Source organism: Taeniopygia guttata, chromosome 5, assembly GCF_048771995.1.
Source record: "Taeniopygia guttata chromosome 5, bTaeGut7.mat, whole genome shotgun sequence".
Taxonomy (NCBI): Eukaryota; Metazoa; Chordata; class Aves; order Passeriformes; family Estrildidae; genus Taeniopygia; species Taeniopygia guttata.
Window position 1 is genome coordinate 3,120,730 of NC_133030.1, and position 24,409 is coordinate 3,145,138.

Below are 24,409 nucleotides of genomic sequence, written 5' to 3' on the forward strand. Positions count from 1 at the left end.
CTAGCAAAGACATGGCACTTGTGTTCAGTTTTCTTGTGAGATTGGTAGAGATTTCTGCACACCAAAATTTGTTAATGGTCGTCTTATATTCCCGTGGCCTGAGTGTACATTTATTTTAGATCCAAAATTCAACATTCAATTAGCAGATTTGCTGTGTGCAAACACTGTAAACAGTGCTGATCAGTTTGTAGTTAGAAGACTTAGAGAATTTTACACTTTACAGTCTTTATTAATTATCAAATAAATCTTTTTGGCAGAGCAGTTGTTAAGCATTTATTTTGGGGATTTGTGAATAATAATAATACATTAATACATTGAATCTTACTATTACCCTATTATTTTTTGTGAATAATAATAAGACGTGCCCAAACTGGATCTCTCTGTAAAACTAGTATAAGGGGTTGTTACCTAACTTCTTTTACCAAAATAAAGTATATGGGTAATTCTGAAATTTCTTGAGCAGTAATTATTAAAAAATGGTCAAAAATATTTAAGTTTCTTAGTAATTTATATTTCCAATGTAAAATCCTTTGGAGATGAAGTAGTAATGACAAGTGGTAAATATTTGTTTATTCTCTAAGTCATTGCCACATCATTGTGTGATAATCTCAAAAAGATCACGGATTATTTCATTTATTGGATATCCAACCACTGTTTCATTTTAGTTCAGTGTGGCTGTCTCCATTATGGTGCTACACTTACTTCAGCTTTATGTCAGAATGTAACAGAATTAAAAAAAAAAAAATTAACTTTTCTTGAGAATTAACACACCAAATTTGCTTTAATTTATTAAGATTCATATTATTTGGCATGAACTTGCTTGGTGTTTATTATTGAGACCTTCTTTCAAATGAAGTGTCAGGATTTCTGGATTCACCTGTTGGTAACAACAGAGATTGTTGCCCCCAATTACAATTTTACCTGGACTTGGGGGAAGTATCTGAATTCCTCCTCGGATACTTTGCTGCCATACTAAATACTTAAACTGGGTTTTGTCCCAGTACAGAAGAATGTTTGTAAGTAGTGTTTTAGGTGATGAAATTGAAATAGGATTCAATGTATTAATTCTTAATTAAATGATTTAAAATAAAACCAGTGATGGGATTTTATTACCAGAATGTAAAGATACAGAAGTAGCTCTCTGCCAAAATATAGGCCTAATGTCTCTTTGAAAAGATATGTGCTCTTAAAATACCTTATTTTCAATGCAGTAAGTCCATATTAAAATTATGTTACTATACTAATGCAAATAAAAATGTAAATATATTCCAAAAGTCCATGTAATTCAAATATTTATATAGGTGGCAAATGTATCTCATTGTAGATCTTTAACATGAGTGTCTTATTTTCCTTTTAGATTTTGAGATTTTTTTATATGTACCATGTAGAAAAGTTGAGTCCATCCTAGGAAAAATTTCCATTCTCTGACTTTCCTTACGCAGTGCAAGGACTGAGAATTTAAATATTTTCATTACAGAAATTTTGTGACATTTTTAATTTTTTAGCAACTGACAAAACGAGAGGATGGATTTTGGGTGTTAGAAAAATTTTGACAGAAGATCAGAGGAGAACAAGAAATTAGAGCAGAGGAGAAAAGACAGATTTGTTTCCTAATACAGAATCCAGATGAACCAAGATTGATTTGATTAATAGTAGTAATGCTAAAATTGTGCTACATTAAGAACTCAATCCAGTAGAAATACACAATATTAATTTCAGTGGGTAAGTTTGAGCATACAGGCTGTGCATGACTTTATTGGTGGAGCCCCATGCTTTATACTCAAACACAGAACACAATGCATTTTAAACAGCTTTTGTTGTAAATAAATATTTGTAAACATGCACAAATAATTACTCAAAGCTGTGTACCTTCTGAAAATAAATTAGGAAGACAAAGCAATCTTTTTCCATAGCTGCCCTTCCCCAAAGCTGCCTAAACACGTGTGTAGTTCCCATTTCCATAGCCAGCTCGCTGCGTGGATTTTCTTGACATGTTTTGAAAGTACACTTTGGTTGAACCCAAATATTGCAAGTTTGCACTTAAAAGAAAATGTCTGTCTCAAACAGTAGCACAAAGTAAGATATAGAATGGATGCCCAGCCCTGCCAGCACAACAGGATTGCTACCATGTTGTTAGAATAATTATATTTTGGCTGAACTAACTAATTTAGAAAAACTGCGGTACATCTAGCAAGACTGAAGACTTTCCAAGGCTGGTTTTTGGGTGGGTTTTTTGGAGTTTTTTTTTTTTCATTTTTAGTGTAATATAAAACAATACCTCTTCTAGCTGCCAACAAACTCTTTCCCTGAATCTCACCATTCCTGGCTTCCCTCCTAACCATGTCCTGGCTCCCCTCCAGAGCTGCCAAGTTTATGCCAGAAGCAGGAGGTATATTTGTATGGGGCTGGAGGAAGATCTGGAGCTCTGTTAAATTTTCCAGCCCAGATGGGGCAACATGATTTGTGTGTTTATGTCAGTGTGCCATACATCACAACTATCTGTGTGCTGACGTCAGCTTTGATTGGGCATTAATGTGCTGAACACTGCAAACTAGAAAATACATGATAGATACAGATCTATGGCAACAATGCCACATAAGCAAATGTCTCTTTGGTGTGGCCATTCACTGTGCAAAATATTTCCCGAGATACACTGCATTAAGCCAGGGGAATATTTTGACACACTTCAAAAACAAAAACAAAATCAACGTGGGCAAAGAGAACACCATTTAAGAAAGCAAACCCTTTCAGAGGAGGAGCTAAATCCCAACATATCAGGCACATATTGAGGTGCTGTCCCTCACTTGAATCTTAATTTTTTATTAAAACCAAATACGAGCTCGCTATTCTTATGATTGGCAGGACTTTATGTGATGGGGATATGTTACTGATGGTTGAGCACCTTTCTTTCCACCCGTTGTTATCAAAACTGGCAAGGAAAGATACCAAAGGACAGCACATGTTTTTTTTCAAAGGGATAGGATATTTTTTCTGTATCAGGAGTTTAGCTTTGTTTCCAGGAATCATCAGTGTCTATTTATTTATATAAAGGTTTTGTGTTTTTTACTTACACAAATAGCATCCAGCAGCCTTCTGAAGAACTGACAAAATATGGCAATTTCTGGTCTGTGGGATTATAGAGGTCACTGACTACTTTAGATTTGGATTTATACCATCTTTATGTGATTGCCCTTGTAGAATAATGTGACCAAAAGATTCCATTAAAATATAATATATTGTCTCTCTCTTCCTAGAGGAGGAAATTATTTGCAAGCCAGCTTTACAATTTCAGGGGCAGGTACAGTGTAGGGATTGGTGTGTGGGCAGTGTCCTTTTACCTCACATCACTTATGTTATTCTTCAGAAAGGAAATTCTGCAGCACAACACCACTTTATTTACTTCATTATCTATGGTTAGATTTGTGGGTAAAATGGAAGTTCCCTGATTCCACGGGGATGGATGCTCTTGGCCTGTGCACAAGAGGCTTTGAAAAGAGACCCCTCCCCAGGATTTGATGCCATCTGGCCCAGAAGGTGGGGAAGGGAGGGGGTGTGGAGGTACCATGGGATCTGTGGATTTAGGGTTGGTAACCTGAGCAGATTGGGCTGTTCCAGACAGGCCATAACTTCATGTAGAGGTCAGAAAACAGAATTCAGTTTATTCTTTGACAGGAGCAGGAGATTTTCACCTTTGGTGTCTGCTCTGTAAGCTTCTCTGTGTCTAGAAAATAATGGTTATTGAAATGTGGGTTCATGGAAGCTGTTGGGATGTTGATCACCATTTTAATAAACCTGAACGTCAGTATAATGCCTGGACTATACTAACATGTCTGGGGATGTTTTAGTCTCTCTACTCCTAATTGATAAATTGCTATTATGGAATAGTTTACCAGTATTTAAATCGACCTTTCAGAATAAGCATCAGTCATATAGTTTTTGAAAGAAGTGCAAAGTGTACAAAACACTTTAAAATTAATAAAAAATACAAAACTATAACCTGGAGCTGCAGAGCTAATTCCTTGTAATTGTAATGGGTAGTTTCAGGTGATTGGTCTTGATACCCCTGAAGGTTTGGTAAATGTAGCACCTACAAGCACCAAGAACAAGAGTATTATACTAGCTGTCCAAGTACCTTTAAGGTAACTATTTCTTATCTTCAAGAAATATTTTGATTTTACCACAGATGTGTGTCTTTTTTGTTTTCTTCATTAAATACCGACATCATCAAAGCATTTAAGAACACTTTTTCTGACTTGCCTCTGAAGATCTCTGTTGTGACCTTTGAATGTCACTTTCTAATATATAAAATTGAGTAAAGAAAACCATGTGGAAAAGAGCTTATTTAAGGCATGTGACAGTATATTGTAGAACAAGACATAAGGCAGTACTTAAAAATCACAAGTATATTGAGAAATGGTAATGCTCCTTGAAGCTTTAGAGTCATATGCTGTGCAGAGAGAAACTTTTAGAGGGAAAAATGCTAAGAAATTAGCATTGAGTTTTCTATGTTCCACTGATAGTCAAAATGAATAATTGTGTGGGTTCTGCTTGCTCAAAATATTAGAGATGGTTTGCCTAAATGTATTAAAAACTGAGGGTTTCAGAACCCAAACAAAAACTGGGCATCAGACTTGTAGTAGAAATCAATGAGAGATAAGCTTAACACATGGCTTGTAAATATTGCTGATGTGAGCAAATGCTTGTTGTGAAGATTTAGGGTAATGTTAATTTAGTGCTAAGTGAGCCCTTTCGTGGTTTATCCTCGTCAAATATTTGTTTTCTTTAGACAGACACTTGAAGTCTTTTTTATTTTTTTTTAAGAAAAAAGCCTTCTAACATAATTTCCAAGTATTGATGACCTATTTTCCCCCCACAGTTTGTCATTGAGAAGACCAAGGCTTGCTCTATGAACACTAATTACCTTTTTCATCACATAGGATGTGTATTTTGTTTCCATGTCTTACAGAATAAAGCAATTATGGAACGTGTAACAAACTTGTCAGATATGGTGGTTGGTCTTGAATCATTTATTGGCTCTGAGAGAGAAACTAATCCATTGTACAAGGATTACCACGGTGAGTTCCATCTTCAGCAAGCAAAAAGTCTGCCCTGGGTGTTTCTAGGGCACGTAGCAGCTCACCCTCCAGTTGGGTATCTGCTCTAAAGCAGCGTTTGATTTCATTTTGGAATTATACCTCTTAAATGCTTTCCCTTGCCTAAGCAGCCTTGAGTTAGGGAAATTTTCAGCAAAGTGCATTAAGGCTGCAAAGGAAACATGGCAACTCCTTGCATGTTGTCAAGCTGCATTACTGGGGCAGGGCTCAATCAGATGTACATCTCACCAGGCAGGCTTTGGGGAATTCACATGCAGGGCAGGCTTGGCAATCATCTGACCAGCGAGCTGAACTTGTCATGAAATCAATACTTTCTGATATGCCAAGTTTTAAATTGAGAACACGGGAAAACATATATTGTAGTGAGGTGAATAAGCTGCTGAATTATGTGCTGGGTAGACTGTCTAAAAAATAATGCTCTGTTTTGTCAGCTGTAGGTTACAGCACTTGCACATTTAAGGAAATGAATGTGGGTGTGTGTGGCATATAAAATATGAAACTGATTTTGGTAAAAAGTCATTTTTGATAAGCACTCAAAAAAGCCTTCCAAGTGTTGTATCTTCAAAATGGGTAATCGTGCTTAATTTTGCATTTTTGTCTCCCAAAGATTTTTGTCAGCTGTTGCAGCAGAACTATTTAAATTTTAAAAATTATATTAGAAGTTGTGACCAGCCAAAGCAGTGAATAACAATTTTAGCTGATCCAGAGCAGGGCTCAGACTGTGCATAAATTATAGTGCTAATTATTGTGATATTCCTGTAGTTCCATGGTAACCTTAAGCTGAAAGTAAACTGCTTATCTGAAATCTGCTGTAAACACATGACAGTGGCAATGTTTTCCCTAGCAGAATGCATGGAGTATACAGAAAAAAAGCAAAGATGGTGTTGAGACACCACTGTGTGTATGCAAGCTGTAATTAATAAATCAGAGAAAAATCTTTCTGACTGTGAAAGTAGTGCACATTTCATTATCTGAAAAAAAAGGTTAATGAAAAAGAAACCCTGAACAAAAGCTGGAATAATTTGCCTAATTATTTTTCCAACTGTATAATCATGATATGGCCTTTGTTTATGCTAACATAATTCTGTCAATTTAATACTCCTTTTTTCATTACTGAAGAGATCCTTTAAGACAATGTGTGTTTTAGTAGTTATTTCCTGGTTTCCTCTAAAAATGTATGCTAAGTCATTTCTGGTGCTATTTAATAAAAATTATGTGCCAATATACATAGCTTTTTAGATTTGCACAGCCTTAATTTGACAGTCTGAAAAGAGGTATTTTTAATGGTTTTAACTTTGTGGATTCTTTTTGCCTAAGAAAGTATTTTAAGTTATTTATTTACTGCAGATGATGAAAGACTTTGACATTACTCTGGAGAAATTTGATTACATTATTGCATTATTTAATGAATCCTCCTTAATAATTTTATAAAGCTGCCTGCAAATTTAAATGTTTGAAAAGCCACAAAATAACAAAAGAATTCTATAGATGACCTAAAAATTTTTTGGGATACTGTATATAAGCAACCCTGTGTTATACCTGCTGTTCCTATATGTAATAATTTGATTTTGTACTCAAAAACATAACAAATAGTTCTTCTAGTTCACGGGACAGGAGGCAAGGATTGAAGGTTTAAAACTGTAATAATACTTTTCTAATATTATTGAGAATTTTAGTAATTAGTGCCCATAAAAATTATGCTTTCTAAAGTATTTGAATTTTAGGAAACTTCCTTTAAAAGAAATAAATAAATGCCTGAAAAAGTACTTGCCTTATTTTAAATAAAGGGTTTAATGTTTGGGGATTTTCTCACTGCTGCCGTTTTGAAGTCAGATACCTTCTCTGAATGTTCAGTATTTCCATTTAAGTGCTGGCTTTATGAATAGCAAATATAGGCCAGTAATTGAGAAGCCCTGTAGAATTTTCCTGGTTTTCAGATGTAGAAAATCACCCTTAGGTTGTTCAGAGACTATATTAGGCTGCACAAAAACCATCCAGCGTCCTTGTCAGAAAAAATCAGCTTGAGCTGCAGCTGACAGAACGCAGAGCTTGCAGTGCACCTAGTACTGTTAAAAACATCTGAACAGCTACAGAAGCCTCCTGCAGGAGGAAAACTGATTTCTTCTGGGGTGGCATGGGGGTTAAAAATTATTAAAAAGCGTCACCTAAACCGGGATTCCCCAGAAACTTCTTTTTCAAGTGGTTTTCAGGGCATGGAAGGCAGGAGTTCTCATTAGAGCTTCAGTGGTTATCAGTAACCCATAAGCCTTGTTTTGCTGGCTGCTTACTGGTGCATTTAATAAAATAAAGATCACTCCGTGGTGCCGTGGGCAGCGTGCAAGGTGATAGCCATATTTGCTTACTGTAAATACAAGAGAAAATCACACACAAACCGGCTGTAGTTTTGACAAGTATTAAGATGGCTCTTTACATCTGTACTCCTGTACCAAAGTGCAATTAGTTTTCCTCGCACAAGGATTTCTGTTTATCTTATTCTGCTTGATTACTTGAGCATAATCGCGCCGTTTGCTTCATTGCTCCTGGTAGTAAGCTCCAGTTTAAAAAGGGGAGGATGACTGTGTGTAAATATACAGAATTCTGCTGTAAGACTCTAATTTATGCATCTGGATGACAGCATTTTCTTAATTTCTTTCCCCCCTCCCTTTACTCTTCCTTTCCACAAGGTTTGGTTCACGTACATCAGATTCCTCAGCTTAATAGCTTGATCTGTGATGTGTCAGACACGAAGGACCTTGCTTTTAGATTAAAAAGGAAGCAGTTCACCATCGAGGTAAGAGAAACGTTGTTTCACTATTTAGAACCCAAAAGGTGGAGCTAATCCCATCTCTTATGTTTCGTTTTGTCGAAATACATAAAATATGCATCAGAGGATGTAAATTCATTTCGTCCTGGCTTTGCTGTTCGGAACGGGTTTATAAAATACTGTACTATGCCTTCTAATTAAAAATGTCTCGTTTGCTGCACTAAATCGGTCTGCTATAAATACTTTATTTTGGTTTAAAATGTACATAGAAAGTAGGCCACAACCTTCAATAACAAAGCATGACATGTTTCTAAGGATGTCAGGAGCATATTTAATTAAATGTTAATGACTTGCTCTTACTTGTGTTAGTGGGTGGGAAAGTAGCTACATGTTATTACCCCAGTAGAGGGATTTTAATGTATAATGTTGCCTAAAATTGTGTGTGGTATGGGGGATAAGTGTCCTTATCAGTATTCAGAAACCATTTTCTTTGCATTACTGAAATCACCTTTTGCTCTTTTATGTCATTTTAAACACAGTATCATTTACACTAATGTCCTTAAGTAAATTTCCTACTAAATTTAAACTTTTTTCTGTGACCTTTATGCAGACAGTCCTGATAGAAGGCAGTAATACAAAAGATGTATTTCATTTTAATCTTGCTAAAGAGCAAATGAACATAGCACTATTAAGCAATTAGAGCTGATGTATTTATTAACCAAGTAATGCTTAGAGATGGAAGATGGCTTTCAGGGTGATGCAATAGTCATCGGTACAGTCTGAGCAATTTTTTTTTTTTTAACAAAGACATAAAACAGCCAAGCATCCCTGACAAACCATTTTGTTTAATCTCTTTTCAAATGAAAAGCTCTTAAGCAGGCCACTTGTCTTAACTGCTTGAAACCATAAAAAGAGAGAATTGCCACCAATAAATTAGCATATTTTTTACTCCATCACCAAATGCTGGTCAATGTGGCTTGGCACTGCTTTGGTGTTTGGGACTTCACCCTTAAGTGACCAGTTTGGCCCTTATTTGACCCTCTGCCCTTTTTAGCTGGCCACTTGATAAGGTAACTTAAGGGTTCTCTCTCTTCACTGCCCCCTCCCCTTCACAATTGCAAGTAGCCCTAACCTATAAATCATTGAAAAGGCCCTATCAAGTGACAAATTAAGGTGCCCTCCTCCTAATTAATGGTCATCAATGTCTTTAATTATCTAATCCTATTGAGAGTAGTTAATAGTTAATCAGGCAGCCAGTTCTTCATGCAGGTCATCTCTGCGTGAGTGCTAGAAGTTTCTCAACTAGAGGTATCCTCTTCAGAAGCCACTTAAAGGCAAATACATGGAGGAGGGCTTTCTTCCCCAGGACAATTCCTTTAGAAGGTTTGTCACTTTCCAGAGAATGCAGTGAGTGAAACCAGGCATTGTGAGGTATTAAAGCATTTGAACAACTGCTTTTGAGAGGTACAGTAGAAACAAAACCTTGATAGTCTGTGTTTGGTTTTGAAATACAAATGTTCTCTCTGTTTTCAGAGGCGTAGAGAAGCATGCTCTCTCATTTCACAGCATAGTACATTCTCATTTATTATAGCTGTGAATTAGGGTATTTGGGTGGTTTCTCATCCCTGAGTGCTGCATCAGAATACAGTTTTTTCTTCCAGACGAATTTGAGATTCTAATCTGTAATGTAATTTGGAAGGAAAGAAAACCCTTAGCAGGAGGCTCTGTAAAAAGAATTGAATTAGCCATGGGACATTGGAAACAGGAGTGAAGTACCACTCTTGAAACAACCTGTTGCCCCAGACATGCGTAGATGACCTATTGTATAATTTCTCCCTTTGCTGCTCAGCTGCAGCCCCTTTTGAATAACTTCAGGTTTTGTTAGAGATATGCTTTCTGTAAGCTGAACTGACACAAACTATTCCTTTTTGAACATGTTAGATCACTGTCCTACTGTGATCTTCCAGTACACGTCTCACTAATCTATAATACATATGTTTTTCTTCCTCATACTGTTAGGGAAAGCAGACTACAGCGAGGCTGGCTGGAGCAATAAAAAATTGGGAGCAAGGGAAAACTGAATGAGGAAAGGATGTGAATAAGGTCTTCTGAAATGGGTTTCTGCAGTTAGAATGTGATGTGTCAGCAGTCAGTCAGCGCTGGTTCTGGGGGCAGAAGCAAAAAGCAGCACAACAGTGTGCATTGCAAGCACTGTGTGTGCCTTATACAGAGTGCAACTGAGTTTAGGGCTTCTTCAGTGTGTGGTTTAAATATGAAATGAAAATGCATATTGAGTACCTTACAGTTTTTGGCAAGATTCTACGTACTTATATACACAATTTAGGATAAAAATATTGACCTCTACTTGAAATGCTGCTTTAAAATCAAATTGCATAAGAGAAGTTAGAAACACAGAACCTGCGAATTACGGTGAAATTTCTTTAAAAAGAGTTTTTCTCACTAGTCCATTCTTTTGTTTAGAGTTTAAAATAAGAGCATGGGACATGGATTTTCTCATCTCTGGATTGCTCACCAGTTAAATAATTCCTTATAGTTTGGCCCTCATAGGTGAAAAGCCTTGAATGTCAAATCTATTTTATTAGATTGCAGTTTTGTGGGAGGAACTCCGCCTCTTTATAGCCTTTTAAGGAATCTTTTAACTGTTCCAGTTTTCCTCGTGTCTTCTTCATCAAAATGAGATCGACTGAAATGTTTTCTAAAGAGATTTTTTTTTTTTTTAATTCAGGATGAAAATGTTTTTTAAATGAATATTTATGAGTGCTCATTGTCCATTTATAAATTATGAAGAGGAACCTTTCCAGGAAAACTTCCATGCTTATCTAAAAGCTGCAGTAGCTATTTCAAGCTTTCCCAAATCTTCACACGTTAGTTACTACCAATATTCTCCTATATGCAGTATAATCAGAGATCTATCTTATGTGCATGCCACTTTAAAGGACACAATTTTGAAGTTAGCCTGTCTAATCCTATTTCTTCCCACTTTGGAATCTTAATTAGAAGGAGATAAAAACCATCATTTGACTAAATTATTGTCTCGAATCTGTAGCAAAAGGTATAATCCGCAATTGGGCCAATTAGTGTACCCCATAGTTAGCTATGCTGAGGCAGGAAACTTGATTAGATCTGACACCAGCCTAGTTCCCACTGTTGTTTTGCCAGGTATGATGGTCAGACTTCAAAGGGCTTGAGGCATCAGCAGGGCAAGGTTTGGAGGCCAGCTTAGGTCCGGTCGTTAATCTCTCTGCTAAAACCACAGCAGCCCTCGCACAAAACAAGCTTACACGACACAATCATGCGGTATTAAAGTTTGGGTTGAGTCATGCCAATTTGCCTTTGATTTTCTGATGATTGACTAAAAGATGGCTACATGACTAGACACATACTGAACGTTTACTGATTAGGTAAGTTCCCCAAATATTTGAAATATTTTTTGATTTCTCAGTTAAATGATATGACAGCCCGTTCGTCTTAACGCGGCCGTTCAGCAGAGTTGTTCTTTAAGTGCTTTTTTGCTTTCTTTGTAGCTCTGAGTGTAACTTTTATCAACATTTGAGAAATTTTGTAGGACCATTAGCTTCATACTTTTATTTGACAGAGCTTTATCTTTGTTGTCCCAAAGCATCAAGACTTAAGCAATCTCTGCTTAAATTTGGTTTTTTCGCTGCTCCAAATTTCTAAGGAAACATTGTTTATCTTTCTTATTTAGGTAGATTTATAATTACTCACCCATTTTCCCTTAATTATTTTCCACCTCACCATCGAGCAAAGTGCTGTTCCACGGCTGTGATTACATAAGTGTTCCTTTCTTTTGCAGTCTGATTTGTTCAAATATTGCAGTAACAGTGACATGTTTCCATTCTGAGAAAAGCCTAAGGCTGCTTTAGTATTATTCCAAATGATTGAAATTGCCATCTTGCTGACTTTCCCTTGGGCAGCTTAGGGCCTGTTTACTTTTGTATTTGTTTCACATGTTCCCTCTGAGTTTGGCTGGCAGGACATCATTACCTGGTTTGACAAGACAGTTGGAGAAGATTCATATTTGATTAACTCCCTTTGTTATTGTCTGGACAACATAGACCTCTAAAATTATCTATTTAAAGTTAAAACTCCTGACACATTCAGATAAACGCTTGCAAATAGGAAAGTTTGTGAGGGAGTTTTTTTTAATTCCCTAGTTTTGCTTAATTTATAACTCTTAGAGTAACTGTCAATTAGAAGGATAGAGTCAAAGATTTTTCAAACAAATTTTTATATTATAATTTGTCTAATGAGTAGTTCTTGTGCACATACATTTTCTTAATCAAAATACAAGTTAGAGCAGCCAATATTTTCTTTTAAATGGCTACACCACATGTGCAGCCCACAATAAAAATCTTTAGATGCCTGCTCAGTTTGAGGCGAAATGTCATATATGATTTAAAGAATTGCCACACAGCAAAAAAAAAGTTTCCAGAGCTTTAGGTACAAGTTCAGGAGTTTCTTTTCTGAGAGGTGTTTCCTAACAGGAGGAGAAGTAATTAGAGGAGTTCTGTGGCTGGTTTCTCAGAGCAGGGCAGATGCAGCATGGCACTGTGGAGCACTCTGGATTTCATTTTCCCCATGGCAATTGCCAGAGGAAAAGATACTGTCTTTGGAAGGAAACATAACTACCAAAGCCAGCAACTGGGCCTATACAGAATTAAAAATAAACACATGATTACAAAGGCATTCAAGTAATGTCCTGTCTTTATCTAGCAGTGAGAAAATTAATGATTGCCAAAATAAGAAATAATTGCAACTCCTGGTATTCCTTGTGTCTGTGTGTCCAACACTGGTATTTGGAAGATGACTTAAAACTCTTTAAGGTGGTGATTTTGGCCATTTAAAACAGAAACTATGGCTTAGGTAGTCTCCACATTAAATCTGGGTATTTCTGACTTTTTTTGTCTTATTTTCAGTGTCTCTCTTTTCATTGCTTATCTTAGAGAGATTGCACTGTGTTAAACTTCTTATTTGCAAAAGGAAGGTGCAAGTGGTCACTGTCAGGGGTTATTTACCAAAACAAGTCTGAGCTGATGTCTGCAGTGCTTCAGTAAAACCATCACACAGGTTTGGTCCTAAGGGGCTCAGGAGCTGGCAGCATCACTGAGTGCCAGAACTGTGCTCCTGCAAACATTCCCTGAGTAATTTTTCATCAGGACCAGGTTTAGAAACAGGGGCTTAGACTATTTCTTCTGGAGGAACAAGTCAACCCTGTCAGCAGCACATATGGGATCAGTATGTATTTAAAATACAGTATGTATTAAATCAGTATATATTTAAAATCCATGCCATACCAACCTCTCAGTTGAAGTGGGAACTAGAAAATGGCAATGAGAGCATCACTTCTTTTAGCTACTCCCAAGAGAATTTGAGGCAGTCTTCATTAATGGCTGACCCTCATCTTGATTATATTCCTCAGATGTTTCTAAAGTTGAGTAAATTTGTAAATAAATGCAGTTGAATTAATGAACTGTTTTTGGCCACTGTTAACAAAAGGAATAAGTGAACCTGGATGCTGACAAAAGGCAAAACACTGCTTAATTATAAATTTAGGTAAACTGGCAGTTCTATAGCAACCATTCAGTAAAATAAGGAAAATAAGCCAATATATGCTACAACATACAGGTTGCCCTACTGATTTATATACCTTCATATACACACAAAACAACTCTGTATTTTGAGACTGTCAAAATTGTCATAGGAGTCCCTACAAGGCTTGAGCCTCGGTTAGGGCCTTATGATACCAAAATGAAACCTTTTTTTACCAAGCCAGCATTGAGTCTGCCTGGCTGCCCAGGGCCTGGGGCAGGGATGAACCTTCCCAGATGCTCCTGGTTCAGGGAGGAGACAGAACTTTCCTAAAGTGTTATAGAAAGTGTATATCTTCCATTTTCTTACCCCCATGTGTTTGAGAACACATACCTCTGGGGCTTGCATGGGAAACCTTGAGCAGATGCATCATACCTGGCAAACTCTGGTGCTGGATGTTCCACTCCAGCTGGGGGGCTCCAGTGCAGGGAGCTCTGCATATAAAACTGAACTTTCCAACAGAGAGAGGTAAAACACTGGAATAAAATTCAGCTGAAATTCATTCCAGCAAAACCAGTTTTTTTGCATTGATTTTTCCTGTCAATTTTCCCCATTATATTCACCACTGGATTATTTAAAAATAGTTCAAAAGACAATGATTATAATACCGTATCATTTTCTTAATCTTAAATTAACAATACTGAAAAAAAAAATATTCTCCTGCAAAACTAATTCTGTCTTAATACCAAGCTCCATTTTGCATTATTTCACCTAGTAGCCAGTTCAGGTTCTCTTTACCTGCTATGGTGTACTTCACTGAATTGTTTTGTCAGATGCTGTCAAGCCAACCTACCATTGTTAAAGAAAATCAAACTAAATCATTTTGGCATGAGCCTTCCAGGAATAAGGCACAGAATATGAAGGGTTTGATGAAATCAAGGATTTAATTTCAATATTGTAAAAGACTGCCTGTCAAAAATGTATTACATTCTTTCAAACAATTTTGAATAAATATACGTGTTTTAAATCGTGGCAGTACAATTTAGCTAAAGTTTTGGGAGAGTATTTTTAAATTATAATAACTTGAGGTGAAACAATACTTGGAGAGCTCCTGTTTGAAAAGAAAAACCCTCTGAATGTTAATGGTACGCTGGACTAAAATCAAGTGATCAATTTTATAAAGTATATGGAATTTTAGAACACATATCCTGTGCCCATGTGCAAGAATTTAATTTGAAAATATCACCTTCTTGTTGTATACTGCTGATTTATGTAAATTAAATTATTAATTATTTGTCTGTAGGCAAATACAGGAAGATATTGTTAACTGTTAGGTTTCATAGGAAGATTTGTAATATCCTGAAATTTACTTAATAATTAATTTTCTCTTATGAGTTGTATAACACTGTAATGTGAGAGCTCCATTCAGTTTTTCAAAACTTTAACCTTTGTAATACAGTGCAACTGCAGTTTCTTGTTGGCAAACAGAGGCCATTTAACAGAACTTATTTAAACAAATGTTTAGAAATATTTATGCCACGTGTTGTTGCAAGGGAAGAACATGTACCACCAAGTCATTAATGAGCTGGAAGGTCACTTGTGCATGTTGTAATGGGCTGCTCATTCTCAGGATCTGTGCTAAGGGTCAGTGTTGCAGCATGAAAGGGTTTGGCCTGTTCAGTCTGTAAATAAGTGGGTCAACTTCTCCTGTATTTGCCAGACAAGTAAAGTAGCTGACATATTCCCACTTTCTAACTATTAGGAGACAGGTAGAATAAGGACATCTTTTGTAAAAATGTTGGTTGATAAAGATTAAAAAGGTCTTTCTCTGTAAATCTCTATAAAGGATTATATTATTCATTATTATATATTCACTATTATATTATTCACTATTGTATTATTCACTATGTTTTAGACAAAGGTCTGAGGGCATGAATTAGAAAGATATTAATGGTGAGACTTTAAGAAGCAAAAAGAATGAAACCCCATATTTGTAGTAGTTCTCAGAAGGATAAATTGTCTTTAAAATATCACAAGTTTTAATAAAATTAGGATATTTTGTCATTGTATTTTGTTCTCATTTTACAAAGAGTAACAAATCCAATCAGGCTGTTACATGGTAAAATACATCTTGGGTTTTCTGTAGCTCTGCAAAGGCAGGAAAATAAAAATGAAAGCTGAGAGGAAATCACATTTTGTCATCCACAGGTCTACATTGTACCTGAACCTTATTGCCATGCCCTGAAGTTCAGGGCTCTTAGTGAAAGGGATGGGAGGAGGAGGATTTTCCATGTCCAAGATGTGCATCCTTCTGGATCTCCTTGTCTCAGTGCTGTTTGTTATGGTTTTAATGATCATCTTTGGGTAGGAAGTGACTCCAAGTACTCTCTGAATGAGGAAACTGAAAGATAGCCCCACCTAATATTTATAAAGGGTTAAAATGGCATTTTGTAGGAAAACGGACCAATGCTGCCAAACATTTGCCATGACTAGTAACACACTTAAATTTCCAGTGTTTTATTTTAACTCTGGTAATTCAAGACTAAGTGTTAAAATTTCCAGTCTTTTGAAAAGATTAATGGTTTTGGATTAACATAAATCTATAAGGAAACCACAGATTTGGTTATAGTTTCTTTAAATTTTTCACCTCTAGAGAAGTTTTTTCATACCATTTTTGTGATCTATTCATTTTACTGGTTCACAAAAAATATTACCCTTTACTGAGCTGTTAACATACAGGAACATGGGTTTTTAAATTATTTTTATTGAGAGTAAGCTAGTCATTATTCTTAGTCTGAAAGGCTTCATGAAAGTGCCAAAAAGGGACGGGAGGAAAAAAATAAACATTCACTGCAAAGTGCTGTAGCTGAAGAAAAGATGTTCTGTAATTGTTGTGCAAATACTACTTTTTGCTTTGGCTAAATTATGGGGTATTATTTGTAACTAAATTTCATAGTACATTTTATTCTTATATTTCTGGCCAAGAGAATCATGCAAAAAGTAGATTATCATAAACAAAACGGGTGGGGACTACAGTGCCCAAAGTCTGAGTAAAGTCAGGTTTTGGTCATGCCATCTTTATTGCTCTCTTTCTCACAGTTGTTTTAGTTACACTGTTTTGATATTTTTTGTATTTGTTTTTTCTCAGTTATATTTCCTAGGGTTTTCAAAGGATTCTGTCTCACACATAATGTAATTTTAAGTTTCTCATTGCATGTTGAAAACCACTGGCTTTTGAAATATCAAGTGATGCTGTCTACTAGAAGGAAAACATTATTTATTGCAGTTAAAGTGGTGTTTCTGGCCAGCTTAGCATTGACACCATATTGGCCCACTTGAGAATGAATAATATCACTGAATTAACTGTTCTGTTTCCTCCTTCCTTCTGAAGAAAGTAAGCAATAATTGTATAGTGTACAATAATTAAAGCTTTTTATTGCTGTCCATAAATGCATAAATAAATAAAGGGAATTTGGCTGCCAACTTACACCAAACATAGCCTGCTTGGCTTTCAGAAAACATCTGGTAGCACTTGCTGAAAGTAGTTCATTTTAAATGCCTCATTTCAGGTATTTAAGTTTTGAAAAACCTGGTTTTAGCTTGTGACAGTACTGTCTATGGGCTCTTCATCTACTTTTTTCCCTGTTTGAAGTCTGTTATAGCAAAAATTACTCAAGAATTCACTCTGGTGTTCATAAGTTCATGTTTACAAAACAGTTGCTAAATGGACTTACTTTTTTTCTCATAAAGTAATCAAAAAATCCTTTATTAAACCAGTAATCTTCGAGCAGTGTGTCTGCTTTAGTCTTGCTGTGAAGCAAAAGCAGAAAGCAAAGATAACCAACGAGTTTGCCACTTTCCAGTGGGAGGATGTGAGTGCTGCACTGAGAGAAATCCACTTCACCCTGCATCCAAAGCAGGGTGATTTGCTCAATATTGCTCAATATTTAAAGTTTTGAGATCTTTAGTAATCTCTGCTAAGGCATGGTACAGTCACTTTTTCTGGGAAAGACAGGCTTGTGTGGCCCACATGTGAACATTTGAGGATCTGCCTGTTGGAGCTGAGTCTTGTGTGGATTTCTGAAGTCTCCATGATGCACCCACCATATCTGCCGAGCGTTTGAATATTTGTGAGCAAAACATTCCCCGGGTTTGGGGAGGAGCTGCTCAGTGACTGCCTCACCCAGACTGGCTCCTGACTCTCCAGCTGGAGCAGGGAGGAGCTGTGGGTGTTAAACATGCAGAAAAGGAGACTCAGAGGTGACCTGAGTCAGGAGGTTGTGGTCAGATGGGGTTGGTCTTTCTCCAGGCAGTACTAAGAGAATGAGAGGGCTCCAAAAGCTGCACCAAGGGAAATTTAGGTGGGATATTTAGGAAAACGTTTTTCACTGAAAGAGTGATAAAGTTCTGGAATGACCTGCCTGGGGAGGTGGTGTAGTCACCATCCCTGGGTGTGTTTGACAAAGCCTGGATGTGGCACTGGGCGCCAGGGTTTAGTTGGGGTCTGGGGCTGGGTTGGACTCAATGATCTTGAAGGTCTCTTCCAACCCAGGGATTCTGTGAATTCTGTGATTCTGTGAATTCTGTGCAGTTTGCAGATATACTTGTGGTCTGGGAGAGTTCTCAGTCAAGGATTGCTGTTCCAGGTTAGCTCAGGGTTTGGACATTCCCCCTTAGCTGCTTTTATCTGTGAGCCAACACACGAGTGGATGAACAAGAGCTGACCAAGGCAAGCCTGCTCATGGTTGTAGCCCCATTTTGGGCATCCAGTGTGTGATGTACAGGATGAACACACCCATGGCCACTGGAGGTGCCAGATGTTACAACTGAGCAGCATGTTCTTTCTGTTCTCTGTGATGTGCAGTTATCCATTGGGTTCATCTCTTCTCTCAAGGATTTATTAGGGACTTAATGTGTTGCTTGATCCATAAACCCTGCAGTCTCTGGAGATTGAGATGTCTCAGGTCTGTGATCTAAAGCCCCTAAAAGCAGCATGGTAAACTTGCTAATCAACACTTCTCACCTTTTGGTGTAAGGCTTTCTAATTCTGGGCAGGTTACAAGTTTCCTCTACTGCCCCAAATGCACTTTTACAAACCTTTTTCTACCAGAGAGAAGCATGGCAGGAGTTACATCAGCTTGTTTTTTTGGCTTTTTTTTGTTTTAATGAAGGAAAAAATTCTTCTCCTTCTAGGATGAGTATTTATTAAGAGATACAGACCAGTATGTAATTTGTAATTCTTGTTGCTATTAAAAAAAAAACCTAATAGGAAGGAAATCTAGTACTTGTATTTCGATCTGATCCTCAATAGTAGCATAGCCATGGGCTGTTTATGCTTGGTCTACATCATCTAGACTAAAAATAGCCTTCCTGTCATTTTATTGGCAGAGTTTTAGCTTCTCCTTTAATTCTGTTTAAAAATGGATAGAGGGAAAGACAGCATAAATATTGAATGTGTGCAGATATTTCAGTAAGTAACTAAAAGGAGATTCCTGATGCTTTGAAAAGCTCTATAATTAAATGGAATTCTTATTTTGTTTAAGATGCATTTCTTAAATTAATATAATCTTTGAACGTATTACGTTAATTTTTGTGTTTGTATCATTAATGTAGCTACTTTTATATAGCTATGTATTAAAAGATATTTGTTTTAGTACTGTCCTGCTTAAGTTTTATTCTTTTTAGATTTCCTTTACATTTTGATAAGAGATTACTGGCAAGGTATTTCATTCCTCATCAGTTAAATGGGAAGCCACATTTTTTCTAATTTTTCTATTAATAAAGTAAGTTTTTGCAGAATAAGAAGGCAAGTCACTACTGCCTGCTAAAATCATCAGCAATAGCTTGAAAATTTCAGGCTTATTATATTATGGTTTGTGAAAATCTGTGGAAACAAGGAAAGAAGAACTGGCTTTTTTGTGTTCTGGCTGTCCTACAAAAACTTGGGCTACTTTATAAACTTTCAAGGCCACAGTCATGTTATGTAAAAGACAGTTCTAAGGTGGAAGTGCATCTCTGATTATTTTTTTATGGATCTGAAAAGGGCATTTTGACTTTGAGAAAGCCATGAAAATTAGATTTAGGTACTGAAACACCCCTAAATATATAAAGGAGAATTTTTACTGTGTTAGTAGAGTAAGGGCCTGTTACAGAAACATTGCAGCGAAAGGATGCAATCCAGTCAGTGGATTACTTATAATCTCATATAAGAAGCACTTTTTCCTCTGTCTGAACTAAAATTCTATTTGTACCACGGTCTCTACTGCTTCTCCTTCCCCATTTTTATTCATCCACACCCTGATGTGTATTTGCATCCTTTAGGGCAGTATTATCCTGCACATTCAGTGAGATTGTCTATGCTCACACAAATAGGAATAACTGAAATACTTTCTTGCAGCTTCTTTGATTTTCCTTATTTTTTGTTTTTTGGGTTTTCATCCTGAAATTCTGTTGTTACTTTACAAATTGATCCAAAAAATCGGCACTTGCTGCAGTCAGATGCATTTGAAAGTAACTTCTGTTAACTGCTGCTTTTATGGAAGGTTGGTGGTGGTGGTACAAATGAGATGATGAAAAGAGAAGCAATGAATGTTGTAGTTTTTACATTAGGACATCCAAAATAAAGGAAATAGTTGCAATCTATCTGTTGCATAGCGCTGACATAAGGGGCATATCAGTTTTCAGAACTCATAATCAAAACAGAATATTACTGCTGGAAATGATGCCTAACTGGAGTGCTTTTGTACATACAATCTAGACTTCTGGTAAAAATATCTACAAGTAAATCAGAATTTGTGCAAAGCCCGGAATATTCCCTTAGCCATCATTTTTTTTGTGAGCAGTATCACTATTTCTGTGATATTATTAGTATTCAAACTATTTTATATGGAGTTTATAATTTTCTTTTTTAAAGAGGAAGTATGGTTCCATACAAAATTACATCCCTGAAAGATTTAATGTTCCCAACATAAAAAAAAAAAAATATATTGGAAAATCACTTTCTATCTTGAAAAATCAGAGCAGCCATTCTTGTTTCAAGTTTCATCTAATATATTGTTCCGTGTGGTTGTATGATAAACACATTATTCCTTGAACAGGAATTAAGAGTAAAGCTGCCAGGAAGGGGTTTTGTTGTCAGAGTAGTTCCCGCCTCATGTTTTGTAAGAGATTTCATGGTCCCATTGTAAAGAGTGGATGATTTAAAACGTGTTCCCAAGATAAACTTTCCCATTGTCATTAATGAGGATGGATAATACTGAGTGACAAGTGCATTAGGAATGACACAGAAAGAGCTGTTAGATTTGTCAGAGCGTATCACTTCAGGCAATGAAACTTGAGGACATTCTCTTTTAGCAATTTTTTGCTATTTATTTAGAGAACCAAGGATTGTGATTGCTCACACAGGTGGATTCTACTGTTTAGTTCATTAAATATTTAGGTAAGTTTGAAAAGGTGAAGGTGATAAATATGAGCATTGTACTGTACTGCGAGGGGCAAAAGTGGTTGCATTGCTTACAAATAATTCAACAAAACTAATCCACCGTTTATTTGTTTTTAAAATTTTTATTTGGTAGATAATTTTTTAATCTGCAATACTCTGAATGGGAGTATTTTAAAGTTATATAATAAGAAGTCCTCTGAACTGTCATAGTGAAGCTTCTGGGATAAAGAAGCCTAAAATTAGGATGCTATACATGTAATTTACATTGACTTAAAAACTGTATTTCTCCACAGAGCAAGACTTTTTAAATATTTATCCCTGAATAATTAATAATGCATGGCTTTTTTCTGGTGTTTAAAACCCTTCCAAACTACAACATGCCTATCAATTTCCATTTTGAACATGCAATTGGTCACTTTTTTGCCTTGATGCATCCTGCCTGGCTGCCAACCAAATTTTGCCTGTGTGCACCTTCTTGACACTAATAACGCCTGAGTTTCTGTTCGTTTGCGTGCAAGATTTCCCAGGCGGCAGTTTGGGGCTGGGATAAACTATCTATCATCATTGCATCCAACTAATCTGCCTCAACCAAACCACCCCGTGATGGAAATTGCATTTGACAATTCACCTCTCCTTGGCGTGCCTGAGGTGAACATAGCTACAGACCATCCCCGGAAGGGCATAGCAGCTCCTCCATATGTTGGGCAGGATCCTTTTATTTGTGTCAGGAGACTTTTTGCAAAGCGTGTATAGGCAGAGATTTTTATTTTTTTCCCCCTAGACTCCCTTGTTTGCGGATGCATGGCTGCTGCTTTCTCCTAACCTAAAGCATTTGGGGTTTGTGAAGGATTTGGGATCTTTGTTTCATCAGAGTTACTCCTTTGAGATGAACCAGGGTGATATTGGGTGTATAGGAGATAAAAGTTCAAGAGGGATGTGAAACAGAAATTATTTTTTGTTAGAATTCATAGACCAGTAGTGCCGGTCAAACATCAGGCAAAGTACCTGTTACTCTGTTGACCATGAGCAAAACTTAGAACTGCTTGGAACATTTGGATAGCACAGAACCTGAAAAAGAATGCAAAAGCAAATCTTTTTTCTTTCTGTCATGTAAGAAATCTTTTCATTTTTTTCCAAACTTTAAATTTATTCATGTTGTGTATAGTTAGTGGTTTAAAAACCTGACTGTACAAATATGATCTGACAAAACAGACCTTTTTTTTTTTTTTTTTTCTGTGTAAGATTACTCAAATTGTCTTCAGAGTAAAAAGCTTTCTAGGATTCCCTTTTGCTAAATATTGTCCTTTTTGTAGGAGTTCACTTTTATCATAATATTTTAAGTAAAAGCATCAAGAGTGCTGCTTTTTATTAGTGAGGTGCATCGCTAGTGCTTCATCAGATATAATTAATTTTTTAAATGCAACCTTTCTGAATAGTTAGAGTAATAAAGTTCTGTTTCTAGGTAGATCATTTCTTTGTAGTTTTCTTCTGTAGTTTCCATATATTGAGTTAAAAGAGACACAAGTTTGGATTCCAAACTTGAAATATTCTATGATTCCAAATTCCAACTCAAGATACTCTATGATTGTGTGATAATGCAGTTTGAAAACACTGATGAATTGAACTCTGGGGTATGTTTTGATTTCTCACTGGTTTGTGTAACAGCCTGTTTTTGCTGATATTTTTGTATTTTAACAGCAGCACCAAGATCCCTAGTCAAATTGTCCTTTCAAATAAGCACGGCCCATTCCTGTTGCTGAGCAGGGGAGTGGCAGTGGCACATAACTATCAGCCTAATTTTCCCTCACACACAAGTCATGCTTTTCTCCTTAGAACTGAAATACATTTTTAAAGTACTTTCGTTCAGCAGATAAGGTTCGAACTGAATTAGTAAACTTTTTGAAATGCTTGACAGCTGAATATTGTGCCTGTATCTATTTTAGTTGTCGGGAGGAAGTTAAATGATATGGGTATCATGCTTCCTACAGCATTTCCAGCCAACAAGTCCCGAAGAATCAGCACCCTTTTGAATATATAAACCATTAATCTTAGTAACCAGCTGCTCTGAAGGCAGGGAAGAATTACTCAGCCACACAGCCATTCTCAGCTCACCTGTTACAGTAGCAGTGTGCTAAATCTACCCATCATTTATGTCCTGCTTTCCATATTTGTTCATTTATTTATTTTAATTTACTTCATTCTGATTCTTTTTCCTTTGAGTGTCCTTCTGTGGCCCAACACAGTGCCCTGAGTGGGTGCTGGTCACTCTGAACCTGCTGTCTTGGGGACACAAAGCAGTGTCACCATCTCAGACCTGGCAGCCCAAGCGCAGCACGCACCTACCCACAGCATCTACCTACCTTGAGATCTTCCACTCCTTGGAGGAAACTGTTTGGTTTGTGGATGGCTCCAGAACATTTTCTTTTAATGTTCCCTTTGGTATTAACCATGACTTCTTAAAAAATAATTTCTTAAATTCTGAGTCTGGATTTGAGATTTTTTGTGTGTGTGTGCTCTTTCCTGTGTGACATCAAAAGCTTTTGGCCATTACTTGATGTAATGACCTTCCTCATGTATAAATGTACTTGTCCACATCAGCATGGGCAGTTGTCATACAAAAATGAGACCTTTCTCAAGCCTCTGCTGTTGCATATTAAATATCTGCACTGGTTTTATTGTTCGTAAAACAATATTAGAGGGGTTTGGAGGCAGCAGAGGAGTTCCATCCTGTTACCACTGCACTGCCAAAGGAGCTAAGGGAGAGAGGGATTTGAATTGTTGGGGTCTGCAAATTCATCAACAGTTAAAAGTAAATGAAAAATATCATATAATTTCCAAGATAACCAGCAATCCTTTAAAAATATTAAACATACATATTTTTAAATAATTTTGTCAATCTAATTGTACACTTAAATTTACTAGTTACGTCTTAGGATCTCGAAATGTACATATGTGAAATGCCATTGAACATTACATTTTAAGATGAAAATGAAGTTATTTGTAAATCTGGTCTGTAATTCAAGGTAGGCTTCCTCATCAGTTTCCATATCTAGTGTGGTGGTTCATAACCCCTTTGTTATTCTAGAAGTAATAAGAGATCTTTAAGAGTGCTTTTGTATTACAGAAGCATAACTTTTAAATCCTCTTGAAATTAGATTAGTGCTCTCAGAGACTGAAACTAGAAGAGACTTTTAAATTTCTACTTTTAAAAAGCAGTAATTTTTATAAAGTAGAATGTGTAATGCTCTCTATTGCATTGATAAAGCTTTATACATCATCAATCCTTTGAAAAGCACTTCACAGACCACACATAAATGCAATTCCTGAGATACAGCAGATGTTTGAAAAGTGTCAATTCAGACTTTCAGTTTACTAAGGACCTTACATCTTCATCAAGAGAGCTACTGGAAAATACTTAATTAGCAACATTCTTACTGAAAGTTTTCATGTTGGGATGTACTTTCCATACAGTTTCAAACTCTGTAAAAATGGAGTGAATATAACTAAATGTAAAGTGCT

At 36.4% G+C, this 24,409-nt stretch overlaps 1 protein-coding gene across 2 annotated transcripts in view; it reads left to right on the top strand.

Annotated features, from left to right (window-relative positions):
* Nucleotides 1-24,409, top strand: part of ELP4 (elongator acetyltransferase complex subunit 4) — a 139,969-nt gene that overhangs the window by 59,500 nt on the left and 56,060 nt on the right. For both annotated transcript variants that reach the window (XM_032748551.3, XM_030273352.4), the window contains exons 8-9: nt 4,967-5,075; nt 7,799-7,905. In XM_032748551.3, the coding sequence (XP_032604442.3) occupies nt 4,967-5,075; nt 7,799-7,905 (216 nt within the window). The remainder of the gene's footprint in view (nt 1-4,966; nt 5,076-7,798; nt 7,906-24,409) is intronic.